The 24,076-nt window shown below is 37.8% G+C and overlaps 1 protein-coding gene across 1 annotated transcript; it reads left to right on the forward strand.

Annotated features, from left to right (window-relative positions):
• The first annotated feature begins 8,735 nt into the window (after positions 1 to 8,735).
• On the forward strand, positions 8,736 to 23,566 carry RRH (retinal pigment epithelium-derived rhodopsin homolog). Its single transcript, XM_060147399.1, has 7 exons — positions 8,736 to 8,975; positions 14,050 to 14,240; positions 15,767 to 15,866; positions 16,405 to 16,558; positions 17,484 to 17,652; positions 21,654 to 21,832; positions 23,134 to 23,566. The coding sequence occupies exons 1-7, from the start codon at positions 8,870 to 8,872 to the stop codon at positions 23,246 to 23,248; spliced, it is 1,014 nt and encodes a 337-aa protein (XP_060003382.1). The 5' UTR covers positions 8,736 to 8,869; the 3' UTR covers positions 23,249 to 23,566.
• The last annotated feature ends 510 nt before the right edge of the window (positions 23,567 to 24,076 follow it).

A 24,076-nucleotide genomic window follows, 5' to 3' on the forward strand; every position in this document is an offset into this window, starting at 1 on the left:
CTACGCTTTTTTAAACATGTAAAAAGTCTAAACTGGCTGATGGTCGGTAGACAAATCACTTGAGATTTCACCTTTTACCTTAGGTATATCTTTTGGTCATTAGCTATCTTTAAACTCTATTTTTCTCTTTTCTTCCTTATAGTAGTTCTTCCTGGGTTTCCTTTGGGGCATTTAGTTTTTTTTTTTTTTTGGCCACACCGCGTGGCATGTGGGATCTTAGCTCCCTGACCAGGGATTGAACCCATGCCCCCTGGACAGCCAGGGAAGTTCCCAGGGTATTTGGTTTTGAATTGAGTTCATATGTTTAGGGAGCCTAACATTAATGCATTTGGTACTGTGGTATCACTGAGCTCCACTGTAAAAGAAAATTTGATGATTATTCAGATGTTAAATCTTTTGAGTTGTTAACCAAATAACATTCTGACTGCTTGCATCATGCTAAAATGTACTTGTTACCATAGCACTGAAAAGATTTAGTGGAATACAAGCAATATTTCCTGGCATTCCTGAAAATTTGGGAGGAGTTATGATAGGAGGACTGACTTTAAGCCAGTTAAAGTTTATGAAATTGAAGAATCATGAGCTGTGTAAATTTGACATGCTTATATTTCTTAGTATTCTAAGCCTCATCCCAATATAGCTTTTCCATGTCACTCGTGAAGGAAGCATTAAAAAGTACGTTGAATGCATCTACCACACTCATAATCTGTAAAACTTGTAGCTACAGCAAATAGCTGGCCATTTTTGGAATTATTTTTTCTTCAGTTCTTTTTTTTTTTATTTCTGAATTTTATTCAGTTTTTATACAGCAGGTTCTTATTAGTTATCTATTTCATACATATTAGTGTATATATGTCAATCCAATCTCCCAATTCATCCCACCACCCCCACCCCCACTGCCACTTTCCCCGCTTGGTGTCCATATGTTTTTTCTCTACATCTGTGTCTCTATTTCTGCCCTGCAAACCAGTTGATCTGTACCATTTTTCTAGGTTCCACATATATGCGTTAATATACGATACTTATTTTTCTAACTTCACTCTGTATGACAGTCTCTAGATCCATCCACGTCTTTACAAATGACCCAATTTTGTTCCTTTTTATGGCTGAGTAATATTCCATTGTATATATGTACCACATCTTCTTTATCCATTTGTCTGTCGATGGGCATTTAGGTTGCTTCCATGACCTGGCTATTGTAAATAGTGCTGCAGTGAACATTGGGGTGCATGTGTCTTTTTGAATTATGGTTTTCTCTGGGTATATGTCCAGTAGTGGGATTGCTGGGTCATATGGTAATTATATTTTTAATTTTTTAAGGAACCTCCGTACTGTTCTCATAGTGGCTGTATCATTTTACATTCCCACCAACAGTGCGAGAAAGGAGGTTCCCTTTTCTCCACACCTCTCCAGCATTTGTTGTCTGTGATTTTCTAATGATGCCCATTCTAACTGGTGTGAGATGATACCTCATTGTAGTTTTGATTTGCATTTCTCTAATAATTAGTGATGTTGAGCAGCTTTTCATGTGCTTCTTGGCCATCTGTATGTCTTCTTTGGAGAAATGTCTACTTAGATCTTCTGCCCATTTTTGGATTGGGTTGTTTGTTTCTTTAATATTGAGCTGCATGAGCTGTTTATATATTTTGGAGATTAATCCTTTAATGTCCGTTGATTCGTTTGCAAATATTTTCTCCCATTCTGTGGGTTGTCTTTTCGTCTTGCTTGCAGATTCCTTTGCTTTGCAAAAGCCTTTAAGTTTCATTAGATCCCATTTGTTTATTTTTGTTTTTATTTACATTACTCTAGGAGGTGGATCAAAAAAGATCTTGCTGTGATTTATGTCGGAGTGTTCTTCCTATGTTTTCCTCTAAGAGTTTTGTAGTGTCCGGTCTTACATGTAGGTCTCTAATCCATTTTGAGTTTATTTTTGTGTATGGTGTTGGCGAGTGTTCTAATTTCATTCTTTTACACATAGCTGTTCAGTTTTCCCAGCACCACTTATTGAAGAGACTGTCTTTTCTCCATTGTATATCCTTGCCTCCTTTGTCATAGATTAGTTGACCATAGGTGTGTGGGTTTATCTCAGGTTTCTGTCCTGTTCCGTTGATCTATATTTCTGTTTTTGTGCCGGTACCATATTGTATTTTTTTTTTAACATCTTTATTGGGGTATAATTGCTTTACAGTGGTGTGTTAGTTTCTGCTTTATAACAAAGTGAATCAGTTATACATATCTGTATGTTCCCATATCTCTTCCCTACCATATTGTCTTGATTACTGTAGCTTTGTAATACAGTCTGAAGTCAGGGACTCTGATTCCTCCAGCTCCGTTTTTTTCCCTCAGGACTGCTTTGGCTATTTGGGGTCTTGTGTGTCTCCATACAAATTTTAAGATTTTTTTTGTTCTAGTTCTGTAAAAAAACACGCTGTTGGTAATTTGATAGGGATTGCATTGAATCTGTAGATTGCTTTGGGTAGTATAGTCATCTTCACAGTATTGATTCTTCCAATCCAAGAACATGCTATATCTCCATCTGTTGGTATCATCTTTTTTTTTTTTTTTTTTTGCGGTACGCGGGCCTCTCACTGTTGTGGCCTCTCCCGTTGCGGAGCACAGGCTCTGGACGCGCAGGCTCAGCGGCCATGGCTCACGGGCCCAGCCGCTCCGCGGCATGCGGATCTCCCCGGACCAGGGCTCGAACCCGTATCCCCTGCACTGGCAGGCAGATTCTTAACCACTGTGCCACCAGGGAAGCCCTGTTGGTATCATCTTTAATTTCTTTCATCAGTGTCTTACAGTTTTCTGCATAGAGGTATTTTGTCTCCCTAGGTAGGTTTATTCCTAGGTATTTTATTCTTTTTGTTGCAATGGTAAATGGGAGTGTTTCCATAATTTCTCTTTCAGATTTTTCATCATTAGTGTATAGGAATGCAAGAGGTTTCTGTGTATTAATTTTGTATCTTGCAACTTTACCAGATGCATTGATTAGCTCTAGTAGTTTTCTGGTGGAATCTTTAGGATTCTCTATGTATAGTATCATGTCATCTGCAAACAGTGACAGTTTCACTTCTTCTTTTCCAATTTGTATTTCTTTTATTTCTTTTTCTTCTCTGATTGCCATGGCTAGGACTTCCAAAACTATGTTGAACAATAGTGGCGAGAGTAGACATACTTGTCTTGTTCCTGATCTTAGAGGAAATGCTTTCAGTTTTTGACCATTGAGAATGATGTTTGCTGTGGGTTTATTGTATATGGCTTTTATTATGTTGAGGTAGGTTCCCTCTATGCCCACTATCTGGAGAGTTTTTATCATAACTGGGTGTTGAATTTTGTCAAAAGCTTTTTCTGTATCTATTGAGATGATCATATGGTTTTTCTTCAATTTGTTAATATGGTGTATAATTGATACACCATATTGATTTGCATATATGGAAGAATCCTTGCATCCTTGGGATAAATCCCACTTGATCATGGTGTATGATCCTTTTTTTTTTTTTTTTTTTTTTTTTTTTGCGGTACATGGGCCTCTCAGTGTTGTGGCCTTTCCCATTGCGGAGCACAGGCTCCGGATGTGCAGGCTCGGCAGCCATGGCTCACGGGCCCAGCCACTCCACGGCATGTGGGATCTTCCTGGACCAGGGCACGAACCCGTGTCCCTTGCATTGGCAGGCGGACTCTCAACCGCTGCGCCACCAGGGAAGCCTGTGTGATCCTTTTAATGTGTTGTTGGATTCTGTTTGCTTGTATTTTGTTGAGGATTTTTGCATCTGTGTTCATCAGTGATAATTGGTCTGTAATTTTCCTTTTTAGTAGTATCTTTGTCTGGTTTTGGTATCAGGGAGATGGTGGCCTCATAGAATGAGTTTGGGAGTGTTCCGTCCTCTGCAATTTTTTGGAAGAGTTTGAGAAGGATGGGTGTTAGCTCTTCTCTAAATGTTTGATAGAATTTGCCTGTGAAGCTATCTGGTCCTGGACTTTTGTTTGTTGGAAGATTTTAAATCACAATTTCAATTTCAGTGCTTGTTACTGGTCTGTTCATATTTTCTACTTCTTCCTGGTTCAGACTTGGAAGGTTATACCTTTCTAAGAATTTGTCCATTTCTTCCAGATTGTCCATTTTATTGGCATAGAGTTGCTTGTAGTAGTCTCTTAGGATGCTTTGTATTTCTGCAGTGTCTGTGGTAACTTCTTCTTTTCCATTTCTAATTTTATTGATTTGAGTCCTTTCCCTCTTTTTCTTGATGAGTCTGGCTAATGGTTTATCAATTTTGTTTATCTTCTCAAAAGAACCAGCTTTTAGTTTTATTGATCTTTGCTATTGTTTTCTTTGTTTCTATTTCATTTATTTCTGCTCTGATCTTTATGATTTCTTCCCTTCTAACTTTGGGTTTTGTTTCTTCTTCTTTCTCTAGTTCCTTTAGGCATAAGGTTAGATTGTTTATTTGAGATTTTTCTTGTTTCTTGAGGTAGGCTTGTATTGCTGACAACTTCCCTCTTAGAACGGCTTTTGCTGCATCCCATAGGTTTTGGATCGTTGTGTTTTCGTTGTAATCTGTGTCTAGGTGTTTTTTGATTTCCTCTTTGATTTCTTCAGTGATCTCTTGGTTATTTAGTAGCCTATTGTTTAGCCTCCATGTGTTAGTGTTTTTTACATTTTTTTCCCCGTTATTGATTTCTAATCTCATAGTATTGTGGTCGGAAAAGATACTTGATATGATTTCAGTTTTCTTAAATTTACCGAGGCTTGATTTGTGACCCAAGCTGTGATCTCTCCTGGAGAATGTTCCGTGTGCACTTCAGAAGAAAGTGTAATCTGCTGTTTTCAGATGGAATGTCCTATAAATATCAATTAAATCTCTCTGGTCTGTTGTGTCATTTAAAGCTTCTGTTTCCGTATTTATTTTCATTTTGGATGATTTGTCTGTTGGTGTAAGTGAGGTGTTAAAGTCCCCCACTATTATTGTGTTACTGTCAATTTCCTCTTTTATAGCTGTTAGCAGTTGCCTTATGTATTGAGGTGCTCCTACGTTGGGTGCATATATATTTATAATTGTTATATGTTCTTCTTGGATTGATCCCTTGATCATTATGCAGTGGCCTTCCTTGTCTCTTGTAACATTCTTTATTTTAAAGTCTATTTTAGCTGACATGAGTATTGCTACTGCAGCTTTCTTTTGATTTCCATTTGCATGGAGTATCTTTTTGCATTGCCTCACTTTCAGTCTGTATGTGTCTCTAGGTCTGAAATGGGTCTCTTGAAGACAGCATATATATGGGTCTTGTTTTTGTATCCATTCAGCAAGCCTGTGTCTTTTGGTTGGAGCATTTAATCCATTCACGTTTAAGGTAATTATCAATATGTATGTTCCTATTACCATTTTCTTAATTGTTATGGGTTTGTTTTTGTAGGTCCTTTTCTTCTCTTGTGTTTCCCACTTAGATAATTTCCTTTAGCATTTGTAGAGCTGCTTTGTTGCTGCTGAATTCTCTTTGCTTTTGCTTGTCTGTAAAACTTTTGATTTCTCTGTTGAATATGAATGAGATCCTTGCTTGGTAGAGTAATCTTGATTTTAGGTTCTTCCCTTTCATCACTTTAAATATATCATGCCACTCCCTTCTGGCTTATAGAGTTTCCTCTGAGAAATCAGCTGTTAACCTTATGGGAGTTCCCTTGTATGTTGTTTGTCGTTTTTCCCTTGTTGCTTTCAGTAGTTTTTCTTTGTTTTTGTCAATTTGATTACTATGTGTCTTGGTGTGTTTCTCCTGTATGGGACTCTGCACTTCCTGGACTTGGGTGGCTATTTCCTCTCCTGTGTTAGGGAATTTTTCAACTATAATCTCTTCAAATATTTTCTCGGGTCCTTTTTCTCTCTCCTTCTTCTGGGACCCCTATAATGCGAATGTTGTTGTGGTTAATCTTGTCCCAGAGGTCTCTTAGGCTGTCCTCATTTCTTCTCATTCTTTTTTCTTTATTCTGTTCTGTGGCAGTGAATTCCACTATTCTGTCTTCTAGGTCACTTATCTGTTGTTTTTTTACTCAGTTATTCTGCTATTGATTCCTTCTAGTGTATTTTTCATTTTAGTTTTTGTATTGTTCATCTTTGTTTGTTCTTTAATTCTTCTAGGTGTTTGTTCTTTAATTCTTCTAGGTCTTTGTTAAACATTTCTTCCATCTTCTTGATCTTTGCCTCCATTCTTTTCCTGAGGTCCTGGATCATCTTCACTATCATTATTCTGAATTATTTTTCTGGAAGGTTGCCTATCTCCATTTATTTGTTTTTCTGGGGTTTTATCTTGTTCCTTCATCTGGTACAAATTCCTCTGCCTTTTCATTTTGTCTGTCTTTCTGTGAATGTGGTTTTCCTTCCACAGGCTGCAGGATTGTAGTTCTTGCTTCTGCTCTCTGCCCTCTGGTGGATGAGGCTACCTAAGAGGCTTGTGCAAGCTTCCTGATGGTAGGGATTGGTGGTGGGTAGAGCTGGGTGTTGCTCTGGTGTGCAGAGCTCAGGAAAACTTTAATCTGCTCCTCTGCTGATGAGTGGGGCTGGGTTCCCTCCCTGTTGGTTGTTTGGCCTGAGGCGACCCAGCACTGGAACCTACCCTACTCTTTGGTGGGGCTAATGGTGGACTCTGGGAGGGCTCACGCCAAGGAGTACTTCCAGAACTTCAGCTGCCAGTGTCCTTGTCCCCATCGTGAGCCAGCCACCCCCGCCTCTGCAGGAAACCCTCCAACACTAGCAGGTAGGTCTGGTTCAGTCTCCCCTGGGGTCACTGCTCCTTCCCCTGGGTCCCGATGTGCACATTGTTTTGTGTGTGCCCTTCCAAGAGTGGAGTCTGTGTTTCCCCCAGTCCTGTCGAAGTCCTGCAATCAAATCCTGGTAGCCTTCAGAGCATGATTCTCTTGGAATTTCTCCTCCCGTTGCTGGACCCCCAGGTTGGGAAGCCTGACGTGGGGCTCTGAACCTTCACTCCAGTGGGTGGACTTCTGTGGTATAAGTGTTCTCCAGTCTGTGAGTCACCCACCCAGCAGTTATGGGATTTGATTTGATTGTGATTGTGCCCCTCCTACCATCTCACTGCAGCTTCTCCTTTGTATTTGGATCTGAGGTATCTTTTTTGATGAGTTCCAGTGTCTTCCTGTCAATGATTGTTCAGCAGTTAGTTGTGATTCCAGTGCTCTCACAAGAGGGTGTGAGCGTACATCCTTCTACTCCGCCATCTTGAACCAATCTCGCCTCTTCAGTTCTTATAAATAGAAAAAATTATTTTTGGAAAGTTTAAATGGGTACTAAAACTAACTAGGCATAATCCATTACAGAAAAGGAAGGGAGTATGAACCAAAGTAAACTCAAAAAATTTTGAGTGAATGGTGAATGCAAAAAAAGAAGAAAAAAAGAAAAGAGACTTAAAACCTAACAACCCATAGATTTTTAACAGGGAGAGGTCATCTTAGGTACTATGTTCATTGCTTTAGGGTCATTTGAAAAAATTTTGATATTGGAATACTAAAGAGATTCACTTTCCTAGTATAGATACACTTACAAATATTTCATTACGTTTATAAAAATTTGAGTACTAGTAGCTGTGGGATCTGGGACAGATCGACCAACCTGATTTCAACTTCTTCAGTTTATATACGTGTATAACTGAGAATTGAGGCAAAAGGATTATCCAGTCCCTTCTTGCTGTGCCATTCTAAGATTTATAAAATTAAATTAAGTGGGTAAATATAGCCCTCTAGTGGTTCTGTTATATGCTTACACTGTTAACTTTGGTGCATCTAGCATTTCTGTAAAGTTACTGATCTTTAGAAATTCAGTATTGAGAAGAATAAGATTTTTATATTACATGGCATAAAGAATATGAGGAAAAAAGGTATAGGGATATATTATTCTAACAATAAATGTTCATATTAGATTGTCACCCACTTATGTTACCCACTTTTGGAGTTATAACAATATAATCCAGAATATTAGAATTGCCCAGTACTTTACAAGATGAATTATTGAGTCTAGATACTTTGCTGGTGCATGCTATGATTATTACCAGATTAACTACTTGTGCATATGAAAGTGTAGGGTAAATGAACTGAGGTGAATTGTAAAGTAGACCATGCTATATTCATGCTTTATTGACCTGGAATTTATGGTATGGCTTTCGGGGAAAACAAATTACAGAATGATTTTATATATACATAGCTCCCCATTTTTTGAAAAGAATGAAAAAAAAAGTGGAAGAAACCTCAAACAGTTGTATAAATACATGTTTCTGTAAGCAAAGAAAAGCAGAATATACACCGAACAATATTATTACCATTAGGGGAGTAAAATTTGGAAGGATGGGTGAGATTACTTCTTTACTTATCTCTAATGATTTAAATTGTTATGGAAAAAACAAAAGGAATTGAAATGGAAAACTTGAAAGGGTCAAACAGAAAACAGGGACCTTAATCTGAATCGTTTTAGAGCAGTAAGTCTGGCTCTTAATTTTGAAACTGATTTCCTGCAGAAATCAGTTAGGTCAGGTCCTGATCTGATTTTCTGAGTTTGTTTATTGTTTAAATGGGATGTGTGCACTTGATAATCTCCTTGGATATAAAGCTGATGCCCTAATTGGTTAAAATGTGTGTTGCTCGTTATTTCTCTTTATTTTGCTAATAAGCTTTTCCCTTGTTCTGGGAATTAAAAATCCTTTCCTCTTTAGCCCAATTAAATTTGTTAAGGGAGGGCCTCTATGAAAAGGCTCTTCTTTGAGGTCTTTAAGTGGAAATGATTGGTTCTGAAAATTCTTCCCTAGGTGGCTTTTGAAACATTTCATAGATATTGAAGGCCCATTATGAAGGCTATCTTGATATCTTCCCTCCAAAATGCTAAGGAATAATTTAGGCAACAGTTCAGACTCAAAGAATGAAGACGGCTCGACCTTTTCACAGACTGAACACAATATTGTTGCAGCTTACTTGATTACGGCAGGTATGGATGTTTATTCCATTAATAGTTATTTTGTTTTTGAATAAGTGAAGAAAAGCAGAGGTTTTCAGCATAAGGTAGTAGAAAAAGCATGGGTTCAGAGATAATGTTTCAAGTTCTATATTGTTGGCCAACCTTGAGAAGTCACTTATCCTTTCTCAGTTGGGGTGCTCATGTGATAAATAAGGATGATAATACTTGCTCTACTTCCTGGCTGTAAAGATCAAAAAGAGAATGTAGGTGAAAATAAATGGAAACATTGTTAATGGTGGTTAATATAACAAGTTATTTTGAATTTTGATAGGCAGTGAGAGCCGTGAAATGGGGCTGAGAAAAGTTTTTTATAAAATGAGTAATTATCCATATGTTTGGTTATTACATTGTCAAATTAAGTTTTTATTGGGGAATAGTGTGCACCATGGCAAAGATGTATTTTTATAGCATTTACTATTCTCATACATACTTTCTGTAGTTTTGTCCTTGGTGGTGGAATCTAGTTAAGATCGAAAGATCCTGGAAAGAAAATTAAAGTCATAAAAAGAGAGAGCAGAGTGTATTGTCACTGAGGACAGAATTTGTAAATTGAGCTCATTTTCGAATGCTGTATTGGAAAACTGAGCTTTGGTTTTCATTTTTTAGTATCTTTGTAACAGTGAGCAAGTTTTTTGTTCTTCCATTTTCATATCTGTAAAATGGGGATAAGAATAAGCTACTGTCACAATTGTTTTGAAGAGTAAAATTAAATAATGCACAAATATACCTAAGTGATATATACAGTATATGTTGGACAAATGTTTCTTTCTTCCCACATACACACACTCATTGATGCATATATTGGATTAAGATAAAGACTTGTTGGCTGAAAAAAAGGAATGGGGAAATTAACAATAGAAGTTCTCTGATTACCTTTTTTATGTATAGGTTGAATTGTGGTATTAATTTTATGCTTAGCAGTCACTTCATTTTCAACTTTATGCTTAGTAATGAGTTTTAGAAGTAACTGTTCATTATTTTTTGGATTGACATGAAAATTTTCAAATATATTCAAAAGTAGAGTAAAAACATAACAAATCCTACTGTACCCAGTTTATTCTTTATAATTGCTTAGTTTCCCCATAATTCAGAGTATTACTTCTGTGGTAGAAAATGTGGTTCCTCAGCCAACTTTTTCATTTGAATACCTCTGTATGATAAGCACTGGATAAGTTCTGTTTTCTTTTTGAATTTTTTTTTGATGTTGCAACAGAAAGGAGAAAACAATATGCTGCTTAAAGAGATAAGCTCCTTATCACAATTACATAGAAGTACTTTGTATACAAACTTTTGGTTTAGTTAGTTTTTGGTAGATGACCAAGAAAAGCTATCTTTTTTGATCTGGTTACAAAAGAAGCATGCAAAGAAATTTTCCTGTTAAGAAAATATTCTTGCTGGTTCTTACCCCTGTAACAGTAATAGTAATAGTAATCTTACTATGATGACAATGATGACTTCTACTAGAATTACTATTACTACTGCTACTACTACTACAACCACCACCACCACCACTACTACTACTGCTACCACTACTAATGTTATTATTGGAATACTTGGTATATACCAAGCACTGTTCTAAATATTTACATGTACAGAATAATTCATCCTTATGCTAATTCAGTAAGTAAATTTTATTTTCCCTGTTTACAGATAAAGAGTCTAAATAACTTTCCCAACACACACATCTACTAAGTAGCTACGCCAGGATTTGAACTCAGGTATTTCGACTCTAGAACCCTCAGGTATAATCACAAGGATCAGTTTTATCAATACTATGAGTACGTGTTGTTTGTTTGTGTTTTTAGTAGATGAACTGAAGGGAGCATATCTAACTTCTTTATGCTTTTTTTCAAACGTTTATTGTTCTTTGGGCCCCCCAATCTTTCCCTTTAACAAAACTCACTTAAATGTCCAAATCGAAACCAAAACCGTGAAGAAAAGAATTTAGTCAAAGCATTTATTTCATTTGTTACTTTTACCAAGAGCGTATTTAGATTTTTCATTTTAAATTTAATTTTTAATTTAACATTTCTCTCAGATTGTAGCTTTTACAAACATTACCAACTTGAGCACTCTTCCTTTCTCCAGTTAATGCTGGGGAGCAAGAGGGCATGGCGAATTAAGGATCTGAAATAGATTCATTACGGGTGACCTGTAGGATGAAGCGTGAGAGGTACTAGGCTGAGAGGATGGCTGTGTACCAGCTAATGAAAGACCTAAGCCGTAAAGGCGATAGGGGAATCACCGAATGACATGATCCAATTTGTATTTTAGAAATGTGCTGTAGTGGTAGCTAAGACACCAGGTAGGTGGCCCCTGTGTGATTAAGATTTAAAAGACTTCTGAGGAGGAAGTAGTAGCATTGGAGATAGACACATTCAAGAGCTAGAAGTTAGAATTGATGGTTGGATGTAGAGACTGGGGGAGAAGGTGAGGGAGCATCAAAGATGACATCTAGGTTTCTCTTTTGGGCCACTGGATAGATGGTGAAGCTATTCATCAAGATGGGAGCACATCTGGGAAAGAACATGTTTGGGTCAAGAGAGAAAATCTCTGGGTTCCGTTTGAGAGAAGTCCCGTAAAAAGCTGCACACATGAGTTTGAATTTTATGAGACTGATCTGGAAAGTAACAGCACATAGCCTTGGATCTGTGTGAAATCACTGAGTGTATATTGAATGTGAAAAGAAAGAAGGTCCAGGACAGAAACTTGGACAATGCATATATTTAATAAGGTAGAGATGAAGAAAGAAAGGCCAGGAAGTAGATTAAGAAGGATCTGCCAAAGAGATTGGAGGAGAGCCACAGAAGCCAAGGGGAAATTAACTGAACATAGACCTAACTACTAAATGATCTATTGTCTACTCATTAGAAAACACCTACAGATAGGAAATAAAGTAGAGTGCTTGAGACAGCTGCAGAGAAAATAGAAAAAGGGCTAAATTGTTTACCTCATTCTCCCTGTTATATCTAAAACCGCCCCCAAAGCACAATTACTTTATTCTGGTTGCATATTTGGTAGGCAACAATTTACTGCACTGTGTTTTTATCTGACTTAAAAATCATCAAATCTGTAACTAGCCCAGAAAGACTCTTCAATTCACCAAACTTTTTGGAGCTACAATACTAGATGCAAAAATATTGAGCCAAAGAATCATCAAATTTGATATCATTGTGCCTTAATTATGCTTGCAGGAATAATAGACCTTAAGCAATATGAGTTTTAGTTGTCCGTTTATTAAATAAATCTGCTATATATCATATATACAACATAGAAATGATTAGAAGCCTAAAATCTATACAGGAAGACTAGGCATATATGAATTAAGTAATATAGCATCACATAAGGTAAAGTATAATATAAACAAGTACTTTGAGAATTTAGAGAAGAGAGGATACTATGCAGAGGACAAGTCTTTGGGGCAGAATTGGCCTTGAACAGAATTTTGAAGGGTAGCATTTGGAAAGATAGAGGAAAGGAGTAGGGTGTTCCACGTGGGAGAAATGAAAGTCGAAATTTACTACAAGCCTGGTGCATTTGATAAATAATTAGATGGAGGGCTTGTTTGACAAGTGTGAAAATTTGCTTAGAGAGGGTAAAAACAGATTGAGGCAAAGAGCCTGGAATACCAGGCTGGGACATGTGGACTTTATCACGCAGACGTTGGGGTGTGTTGGAGGTTTTGAGAAGAGCCTTGGTTAATTCTATGTTGTAGAAAATTTATTCTGCTAGCAGCATGCAGGAGGAAAGAACAGGAATCTGGAAGATTAGTATAACAGGATTTTGAATGGAAGTTTTGACCAAGGTGCCAAGATATAATAGAAGTTCTTCCTTAGCTGATACATTTGGGTGTTGGTGCTTGGAAACCTTCCCTCTCTCTGGCAATAGCTGGAGCTGATCACCAGAGTTCTCTTCATGATGGTGAACACCACTCTATGCTTTTTGTTCCTTACCCCTCCTTTTCCCCCTAGGAATCTGGTAATAGCTCTAGCCTCTCTCAGCTTTTAGAACCTAATATGGCCCACATCTGGCTTATGGGAAATGTGTGCATCCTTTGTTGCATGTAGGGAGTGTTAAACAGGCTGACATGCACATCCAGTCCACTCAACAATATTTCTTGTTGTAAATGAAAACACTGGCATTCAGATTAAGAAGTTCAGTCATCAGTCTACCTGAATCCCCAATTCTGGGGCACCGACAACATTGAGTTTCTGGACCTGCAGGTCTAGAAGTCAGATCCCAGGCTGTGGAGACTTGACCAGGGTGATATGGCCTGTGAGGCTTCTCAGTGGACCTGAAAGCCAGTCCGACTTCCTCTCTGGATAGCCAAACCTTGCAGTGTGCATTCTTCTATAGGTGTGTGTGTGTGTGTGTGTGTGTGTGTGTGTGTGTGTGTGTGTGTGTGTGTGTGTGTGTGTGTGTGTGTGTGTATGTATGTGTAATGAAGAATTTAGATTTGAACATGTTGAGTTTCAAGTGATATTGAAACAGTCATATGATCTTACATACTGTAGATGCTTAATAAATGTTTAATGGCAATGAATTGTATGAAAAGGGATGCGGGACTGGAGCATATTTCAGGGATGGAAAGTGGCAGAAGCACTGTTAGGATAGTATGATAGCTGAGGCTTGAGAAACTATAGAGAAAGGAGAGCCTCAGGCTTCAGGAAGGAGGATGAGAAAATTAAGCTGCCAAAGGAGATTGTATGATCATATGTATATCCTAAAAATCAGTGGTGGTGGTATCATGACATGCAAGGGAATAACATCAAGGACAGAGTGATCAATAGTGATGACATTAACACCAGTCTTTAGTGCTGGTTTATGCAACTGGTAGATTCTTTGTGCTTTAATTTTTATATTTCTGTTTTATAAAAGGGCTGTGAAGATATTACAACTAGCTTGAAGAATAGCTGAAGCTCTTCAAATAAATGAACCAAAATGGATTTGCTATATTTTTGAAGGAGCTTAAATATTTAATTTGATTCTACTTTTACACATTCAAATTAAACAAAATGTGTGATTTTTTTGTTTATGTTCTCAGGTATGATAAGTGTTCTCAGCAACATAATAGTTCTTGGCATCTTCATTAAGTACAAGGAGCTTCGGACACCCACAAATGCAATTATCATTAACTTGGCTGTTACTGATATAGGGGTCAGTAGCATTGGCTACCCCATGTCTGCTGCTTCAGATCTGCATGGAAGTTGGAAGTTTGGATATGCAGGATGTCAGGTATTGGAGATCTTTAGAATCAAAGCAAAATAAAGTAGATTAAGAAAATGTACATTTAAATGTCTTTAAAAAATCCCAAGGGTTTCAATCAAATAAGATTATGTAGGATAATAGATATGGTGCTCTTAATAAAAATGGCTTCAGGAGTGACTGGGAAATATATTCTTTAATAAGAGAAATGAAATCAGTCGCCATCATTATATTTTCAAAATTTCCCCAACTCAAAGGAAAAAACTAAACTAACAAAAAATTAGCAGTCAACTAGAGAAGAAAAGTGAACATTTGCATATTCAAATAAAAACTTGCATATTACAAATTCAAAAAGAAATACTCTGCTTTCATTTGAAACAATAAAATAATGACTGTGTCATAATATCTAAGTAATGTAGTTAAACAACATGTTGCTGATTTTTTTCTATGGAAAGTTCTCCAAGAGAATTGCTGGTGAATATATCTACGATGATTTTTACTGACAAGAAAATAAATTAATATTAATTTGCATTAATGACTTTTGGCCTAATTTTTTAAAACAGTTAGCTATTTTAAGCTCTAAAACTATAGAGAATAAAATGAAAAGAGTAGAGAGTAGGGAATACCCATGTGTGCACCAACCAGTTTTGTCAAACCTTAATGTTTTGCAATATGTGCTTCAGGTTGTTTGGGGTTTTTTAAATTTTTTTCTTTTTTTCTTTGGCTGCCCCGTGTGGCTTGGCTTGTGGGATCTTAGTTCCCCGACCAGGGATGGAACCCAGGCCCCATCAGTGAAAGCACCGAGTCCTAACCACTGGACTGCCAGAGAATTCCCTGTTTCCAATTTTTTTAAACCACAAACAAGGCTTCAATAAATTGTTCTCATACATGTCTTTTTCTGCAATGTGTGAGAGTTTAGATACATTACTAGGAAAGGAATGGTTTGGTTGTAGATAATGTTTATCTTCAGTTTTATCAGATGTGGACAAATTTCTCTCCAAAATGGTTGTGCCAGTTGCTAGAACTTCTGTTACTCCACATTTTCTCCAACACGTGGGGTTGTCAGACTTGGAATTTGTAGCATTTTGATGGATATAAAATAGTATCTTATAATTTGCATTTCTTTCAAGATTTAATGTGATTGTACATCTTATGTCATAAACATGCAGGTTTCCTCTTGTGTTAATAGCCCATTTTTCTGTTTGTCTTTTCAGCCTGTTGAATTGTCTGTCTTCTGAATAGCAGTCTTTTGTTGGTTATATGCATTGCACTTAATTTATGGTTTGTTTTTGCACTCCACAGAGTATGTATAGAAGTTTTACTTTAAGCTTTAACATTTTTAAAAAAGTTTATTTTAATTAATGAAGTCTCAAAATATTTTCTATAAATGCCTTTATTAAACCACTTATAATTTGACAATAGATGATATATTTTAAAATTAGTAAAATAAAAAACTCTCAGTGTATTTAAAATATATTTTAGCAATGGGATAAAAGTGTAAATGTCTCTTGGGAGGATGTGTAGAATGGTGGAATCTTTCCAATTTTAATCTTCAGATTTATGCTGGATTGAATATCTTTTTTGGAATGGCAAGTATTGGATTGCTCACAGTTGTGGCTGTGGATCGATACCTGACCATCTGCTGTCCTGATGCAGGTACAGCACTTTTCTCAGCTTTCTCAGTGAACCCATTTTTGCCTAAGTAATGCTCGATTCACATTCACTTCAAAATGTAAATGTATGGCTTGCAACACGGTCAGTCATATTTCTCTGATAATCCTTGACTGAAAGTTTCAGTGATTTTCTATTATACCTAGAATAAAACCCAAATTTCATAACACAGCCTCCAAGGTCCCACGCATTCTGGCCCCGGGCTACCTTTCCAGTGTGTTCTGGGGTCCTGTCACTTTGGGGTGCTAGCCAAACCCTTTCCCACTTTGGGGTCTTTGTAAATGCTATTTCCCTAGTGTTTCTCCATTTCTATCCTCTGACTGATCATTTTATCATTCAGGTTTCAGCTTAAATGTCATTTTTTTTTTCAGAATGTGAATTCATGTAGATAGGCTTTGTGTGAACTGAAGTGCTCTGTGAAGAATCTATTTGATGACAACTTTGAATAATCAGTTAAAACAAAATGAAGATATGAATCACATCATTGGGAAATGACTTTGATGTTCCATATGTTTGTTAATAGGAAGAAGAATGACCACCAACACTTACATCAGCATGATTCTGGGGGCCTGGTTCAATGGCCTCTTTTGGGCTTTGATGCCTATTGTTGGGTGGGCTAGTTATGCCCCAGATCCTACTGGGGCCACCTGTACCATAAACTGGCGGAAAAATGATGTGTAAGAGACATGTTTACACTTTATAATCAAATGCTTCTAGTGTAGACATTTTCTCACCATTTCAAATTTAAGGTCAGATCAAATGTTTCTCATGCAGAGATGACAAAGATCTTCCTTGGTATAGATGATATGATTACAGCAGAGATGAATTGAGAAAAGTGAATTATGCTTATTTTCAAGGAAAGGCCATCCAGCTCCCCTTGTCCCCTGCTCTGTTCCTTCCTCTATCTTCTGGCAGCAAAGGCAAACCAGAGAATCCTTCCAATATCCGCACCTTAGAGGTAGGACCTGACGGGGAAAAGGAGTGTTAGTGGAGCTAGACAGTGTGCAGATCTGGCAAAAGTCCAGGCTTTCTTTTCTAGATGATCTGGTAATAAAGCATCTCCTGAGAATTATGCAGCAAAAGCGCAGTCACTGCAAGGATTTGCTTGCTCGTCAGTGATGCTTTCCTATATTTACCAGGGAAAAGGGGGTAATTTAGTTTATTAAAGGAAATGAAAGATTATGAAGAAAAGCAAATAGAAAATTTCTAACTCTCAAACTAAATCTAAAACTTTTTAGATTTAGTGCAAGGTCAAAAAATAAATATTTTAGGCTTTACAGGCAAGACTGTCTCCATTGCAACTATTCAACTCTGCCTGTGATAGCAGCCCTAGACTGTATGTGATGAATGTGGTTCCAATAAAGTTTTATTTACAAAGACAGGCAACAGACTGGATTTGGCCCACAGGTCATAGTTTGCCAACCCCTAGTCCAAATGAACTCAAAGTCAAATGCACTTCCTAAGCTATTTAATAATATAATGACTGCTGGACAGTGCCAGTATTATTTCTGATAATTATCCTGTTTCCCTTACTCTATTTAGTGTATTAAATGAGTAGTGATTTAATGTCATGATTTAATTATTTCCTTTTCTTACTTTCAGATCTTTTGTTTCTTACACCATGGTGGTTGTTGCGATAAATTTTATTGTGCCCTTGATAATGATGTTTTACTGCTATTACCATGTCACTCGATCCATTAAACATCATGCTACTAGTAACTGCACTGAGTATCTCAACAGAGATTGGTCAGATCAGGTAGATGTAACAAAGGTAAGACATTAAAATCCTTAAAAAGGTTTTGTAATCAAGCTTTTACATGGACATGGTTCCTTGGCCCCTGCAGTCACCTCTCCCCAACTCCCGATTCTTACTCTCTGGCTCTTTTTTCTGGTGTTGGCCTCCGTATTTCTAAATGATGTGCTTATCTGCTGTTTTGGGTAATTTTTTTATTTTTTAAATAAATTTATTTATTTATTTATTTTTGGCTGCATTGGGTCTTTGTTGCTGCACGTGGGCTTTCTCTAGTTGTGGCGAGCAGGGGCTACTCTTCATTGCGTTGCACGGGCTCCTTATTGCAGTGGCTTCTCTTGTTGCGAGGCATGAGCTCTAGGCGTGCGGGCTCAGTAGTTGCGGCGCACGGGCTTAGTTGCTCCATGGCATGTGGGATCTTCCCGGACCAGGGCTCGAACCCGTGTCCCCTGCATTGGCAGACGGATTCTTAACCACTGCGCCACCAGGGGAGCCCTGTTTTAGGTATTTTTCTTTGCTGTTACTTCTTGATTTCCTACTATAGACAAAGAAAATTTTTCTTATACCACCAACCTTTCCTACTCCTCCCCACCAGCGTTTATCTCTCATCTTATCAGTAAAATGTTAATATTTGGTTAGATGAAGAGCCAATTTTACATTATTGTGATTATCTAAATTTTATTTATTGAAAATCTCTGTAAGACTCTGATTTATATTTCTTTTTTTATACAACTTTTTCCCCTTTGGAGTTAACAATTCATTCCTTTCTCTTTCTCTTCCTCTGTTCATCTCTCTCCCCTTCTCTTCTCTCCCTCTCTCTCTCTCTCTCTCTCTGTAGCTTTGTTTGCTGACTCTTCTGTGTACCTGTCACTAATTCATCTCTAAACTCTCCACCAGAGGCTTCAGTCTCCTCTTAGTATTTTCAGATACATCAGAGACTAGGTCGACTTTATCCTTTTCTTGGCGCTACCCTCCTGACACCCGCCAGATCTCTTGCCCTAGTCTACACTGGCTGTTCTTTAGGATGACTACCTAGGAAGCCAGCATCCCCACATCTCCTTTGTCACCAGCTGGGAATGCCTTTGGCCTATCTCATAGGTCAGATCACCCGTTTTCTGAATTGTATGTCTTCCTTTTTTTTTTTGGTTAACTCCTTCACATTTGGTGTAACACATTCTCTAATAGAGTCTTGAGAAGGTCACAAGGAAGTCAAATGTTTAAGACTTTGCATGCCTGAAAATGTCTTAATTCTATGATTATGTTTGACCGATTGTTTGCTTGGTACGGAATTCTAAGTAGAAAAATGACTTTCAAAGAATTTTGAAGACATTACTCTATGTAGTCTCTCGGCTTCAGGTGTCACTATTGAGAAGGCTGACAGCATTCCGGTGATCTGCGTTCTCTCTGGAAGCTTGTGATTTTCTCTGTGTCTCCAGTTTTCTGAAATGTCACGCCGATATGCCTTGGTGTGGCTCTTTATTCACCCACGTGCTGGGTACTGGGTGAATGCTTTCTGTGTCGAGACTCAGGTCTTCCCTTCTGGGAGTTTCCTTGTATTACTTCTCTGGTGAGTTTCACCTCCCATTTTGTTTTCTCTGTTCTCTTTTTCTGGAACTCTTTTTATTTGAGTATTTAATCTCCTGGATTTGTCTTTTAATTTTCTTAAATATTCTCTCCTGCATTATTTTTGTTTTGTTTTTATTTATTTATTTTTGGCTGTGTTGGGTCTTCATTGCTGAGCGTGGGCTTTCTCTAGTTGCGGTGAGCAGGGGTTACTCTTCGTTGTGGTGTGCGGGCTTCTCATTGCAGTGGCTTCTCTTGTTGCGGAGCACGGGCTCTAGGTGTGCGGGCTTCAGTAGTTGTGGTGCACGGGCTAAGTTGCTCTGCGGTATGTGGGATCTTCCCAGAGCAGGGCTTGAACCCATGTCCCGTGCATTGGCAGGCGGATTCTTAACCACTGCACCACCAGGGAAGTCCCCTGTTTGTTTGTTTTTGTTTGTACTTTCTTCTTTTTTTAAAATTTTTTTTTGATGTGGACCATTTTTGAAGTCTTTATTGAATTTGTTACAATATTCCTTCTGTTTTATGTTTTAGTTTTTTGGCCGGGAGGCCTGTGGGATCTTAGCTTACCAAATAGCGATCGAACCCACACCCCCTGCATTAGAAGGCGAAGTCTTAACCACTGGACCGCCAGGGAAGTCCCTGTTTCTACTTTCTGAGAGATTTCCGCAACCGTGTCCAGGACTGGGATTGGGTGAGGAGAGTGAGGCTCAAGCCTGGGGTGCAAAATTTAAGCAGGCGCCAAAAGGCTCAGTAATCAAAAAATCAAGTAGTTAGTGCAGTATTTTAAAAAATCAAAATTTATGTAGAAAGTCCACATTGAACAAAATATAAAATATTAAATAAAGACAGGATCTGACCCTGCACTTGCACAGTTCACCTTATTTACCTCACCCTTACCCTGGCTGACCATACATTTCAACCTTCCTGTTGCATTTTTAAAATTCTGCTTTCACTTTTATAGATGAGATGGAAACATTATTTTATACTTCTTTTTGATAGTGTCCTCTTCTTTTTTAATGCATGTGTATCTTCTCTCATTTCTGTGATGATATTGTGTATATATTTACATTTTCCTTCTGTTCATCACATATTTTTTTCCCCCCGAGTTCCTGCACTGTTTTGGTCTCTGCCTGTCAGTTTGCGTGTTTCCTCAATGTCTGGTGATCAGTGACTGTCCCTGCATATTTAAGAGTGATGCGCTAAAAAGTTGATTGTGAGCTCTCGCTGTGCTCTTTCACTGGGATATGTCTTTGGAGAGGGGGGTTTCTAATGATCTGTACCTCTGGGTATTTTCTTCTGGGCTGGTCAGTTTCCAAGGCGAGAAGATTCTTTCGCCTTTCTGGGTAGGAGATAAAAGTCTGTGTACCCACATTCTCATGGCTCAGTGCAGGGAAGGGACAGCGTGCAGCCCCCCTCTTTTCAGGACAGTACGCCAGCTCTCAGCTGAGCCCGGTGTCCCCCAGTCTCAAGTTTCCCTGCTTTACCCTCTCTTACACTGACCCTTGGGGTTCTTCTGGGGAGAGGGGGCTGTTTCCTAGCTGAACAGAGAGGGGATTCAGAAGTGTAACTGCTTCTTTTTGCAGATTTTAATGAGTTTTTGTGTTTTAGGTTCCAAATGAAGCCCCACATTCAGAACTGTCATCTCCAATTCCTGAGGCTTTCTGTAGTTCTGTGGAGTGGATTCACCTGTACCTGATTTCCCCTCATTCCTGGCTAATTAAAATTAAAAAAAATTTTTTTTAAATCATTCTCAAGTCTGATAAGTAGTATGCCACTTGTCTAATGGTTATTCAATTTTAACTTTTACAGAGCTGTCTAATCTGTGGTTCTCAGACCTTATGTGTTTATGTCTTTTTAAACCTTTTCTATCTTTTTAGTGTGCAATCAGGAGGGAGCAATGTAATTATAATTTTTCATTCAAACAAAATATAAGGATAGCTCCTTTACAAAATTATCTGCACTGTACGTATTATATGTGATTTATTATATACCAAGCTCAAATGGCCTGTATGAGAATTCACTGAACTCAATAGAGGACTTTTTTTTTTTTTTCACATTGAGTTTAAAGAGTTAGAAAGTTGTTTTTTAGATTAGCAGATGAGAGTGAGGAAGAGAAAGCGCAACACCAGCAGTCCCTAGCACAGTTACTCCAAGTGGGCCAGGAGTGGGTCCTTCTGCCTGTCATCCAGGCCAGCTTTTGTATTCTCCCCAGCTCACCAAAAGAAAGCCGGCATTCTTTACATTCGTGCACCAGTCTGTCCATTTCACAAGCTCTTGTTATAGATGACCTCAGGCACATTAGCAAAGTATGAGGGGAAAAATTCAGTTTTTCCTCTGTGTCTTCAAAAACATAAATTTATTCAAGTTCCAATCCAGATAATTTTTCATGCAGTTTAAGGTATATTAGTTATTTTGATATTTTAGATATTGGGTTTGGCGAATATTGATTTCTTTTACAGATGTCTGTGATAATGATACTCATGTTTCTGGTGGCGTGGTCCCCTTATTCCATCGTGTGCTTATGGGCTTCTTTTGGTGACCCGAAGAAGATTCCTCCCTCAGTGGCCATCCTAGCTCCACTGTTTGCAAAATCTTCTACATTCTACAATCCCTGTATTTATGTGATTGCTAATAAAAAGTAAGTTATGTCTAAAATGCTTCTCAACTAAAAAAAGTATACAGAAAGAATGTTAAAAAGGCAATGGATAATGTTCTAAAACTTCTGGGGAGGTAAGTGACAGAAACTCACTTCAGATGAATGTAAAAGTTATTTGGTTCATGCAACTTGAGAAGCATTTAGGACCTTAAATGTCTAGGGCTCCAGTTCTGTGACAGGCTCTTCCCACACAGAGGCGAGATAATCACGGGTAACTCAAGACCCAAGTTCCACAAGCTAAGCATCCCCAAATGTGAATTTCGTCTCACATGGCTTTCTGGCAGAAGTGGCCCTGGATGGTCAATGGTGAGCTCAGCTTGGATCACATGGTTACCCCATTTAAAATACATGGAATTGGTTTTGCAAAGAAGAGAGTAGTTCTATTACTGGAAAATGGACAAAGCAAGGCCAGTTGGACTCCCTAAGTGGGTAGCACAGTTGTATATTTACTAGGAGGAAGACATATCATTCAAACGCAAGGAAAAATTCAGTGCTAACATAAAGGGCTTCAGGAGTGTGTAGTCACTCAGAATAGTTGAGAATCTTCCCCTTCCCCCCTTTGTTGAGCCTCTGAGCAAGGATTTCTTTCCTGCCTCATCAGTGAAGCTTACACTGCTTCATTTCCTGTTACTGCTTAAAGATGTAACAGTAGATGAACCAATCTACAGTAGATTGGGATGAACCAATCTACTGTGCTTAAATATTTGACCAGAAAAATCTCAGTAGAGGTGAAGTAATTTGATTCTGGAATGCCAGTGCTGCTTCTATTACACTTATGTATTTATGCACATGTTAGGAAAGCAACTTTAGCCACAGATATATGAAGAAACATAAAAACTTTTAAGAAGCAGACTGCATAAGAAGAATAAAGAACACATTTTAAATTCAGAGTCTCTTGGTAGTTCTTTAGGAAAGGTCAGGCATTCTCAAGCTCCTCTTAATTGAAACTGGCCTTTGCTCAGAAGAACAAATGCATGAAATACACATCCTTAGTTCAAGTAAATAATTCCTTGCAAATGACGTTAGATGCACCCTCTTAGACATAATTAGTGGTTTTTATTAAGTGTCTTCAATGTTAATAGTCAGTGGTGCACAAGTGGTCTTTAACTGTGTCATACGCTTGATACATTGACCAAGGGTCTCAACAGCAGATGTTAAAGCTGGAAGCAGAAATTTATCTGGAGATGCCAGTTGGTAGTAGTGGCATCACAGCCATGTTTGAGAGTACTCTAAAAGTGCCAGGTCCTCATGGGTAATGCCAGATTTTCCCTTTTTTATTGTAGGTTCCGGAGGGCAATGCTTGCCATGTTCAAATGTCAGACTCATCAAGCAATGCCCGTGGAGAGTATCTTACCAATGGATGTACCCCAAAACCCACTGACTTCTGGAAAAGTCTGAAATAAGAGGAAAGCACACATCAAAACATTTGCTTTTTTTTTTCAATGATTTAATTTCACTTAAAATCTGAGCCCATTTCAATCAAATGCAGACATAGAGGATTGTCCTAATAGACTGTAGATTTCTCACGTGTAGTTTATAAGTTCTTCTGTTGGTGCACTGGCCACTGTAGGGAATGTTTCATTGTTTCCTTATATGTAAACTTATTGCTTATCTCCTTTGGTGAATAGAGGCACATGAGATTAAAGCCTCTTCTCTTTCTCCCTATCATGGCATGTATTACGCTGTACCTGGTACCTTGCCTGGTCCCTCCGTTAGATCAGAAACAACTGCTATTTTAATATTAGAATAAATTATTAATAATAAGTAATAGTCTTTAATAAATAATTACTGAAATGAGTTGTTGGATGTTCCCAGCTAGAATGGAAAACATTTTTAGCACTTCACAATTTAAAAAATTTAATGCAATTATTTATTAAGTCTATTTAATAAAAATGATCAAATGAATATTAAGCACTATTGCTTTTAAATCACATCAGTCAATGCACATATATATTTTATATAGCAGTTTATAATCTGTGTATACTATTATGTGTTCTGCATTTTTAATTACTGTTTTCATGTGTATGTATTTCCATATATTTGGCACTAGAATTAAGTTTAATCAGAGTGAGGGTTTTTGTATGTTTGTGTTTTTTTCCTATCTTTTGTTTTATTGATGAAAAAATTAATAGTCAGTGTAAGAAAGAAATGGAAAATTTTACTTGACCCAACCTCAAGATTATATCCCGAGAACAGTCTTTAAGAAAGCTCTGAGGACTGTTCCAA

This window comes from Lagenorhynchus albirostris, chromosome 4 (genome assembly GCF_949774975.1).
Source record: "Lagenorhynchus albirostris chromosome 4, mLagAlb1.1, whole genome shotgun sequence".
In the NCBI taxonomy this organism is placed as follows: domain Eukaryota; kingdom Metazoa; phylum Chordata; class Mammalia; order Artiodactyla; family Delphinidae; genus Lagenorhynchus; species Lagenorhynchus albirostris.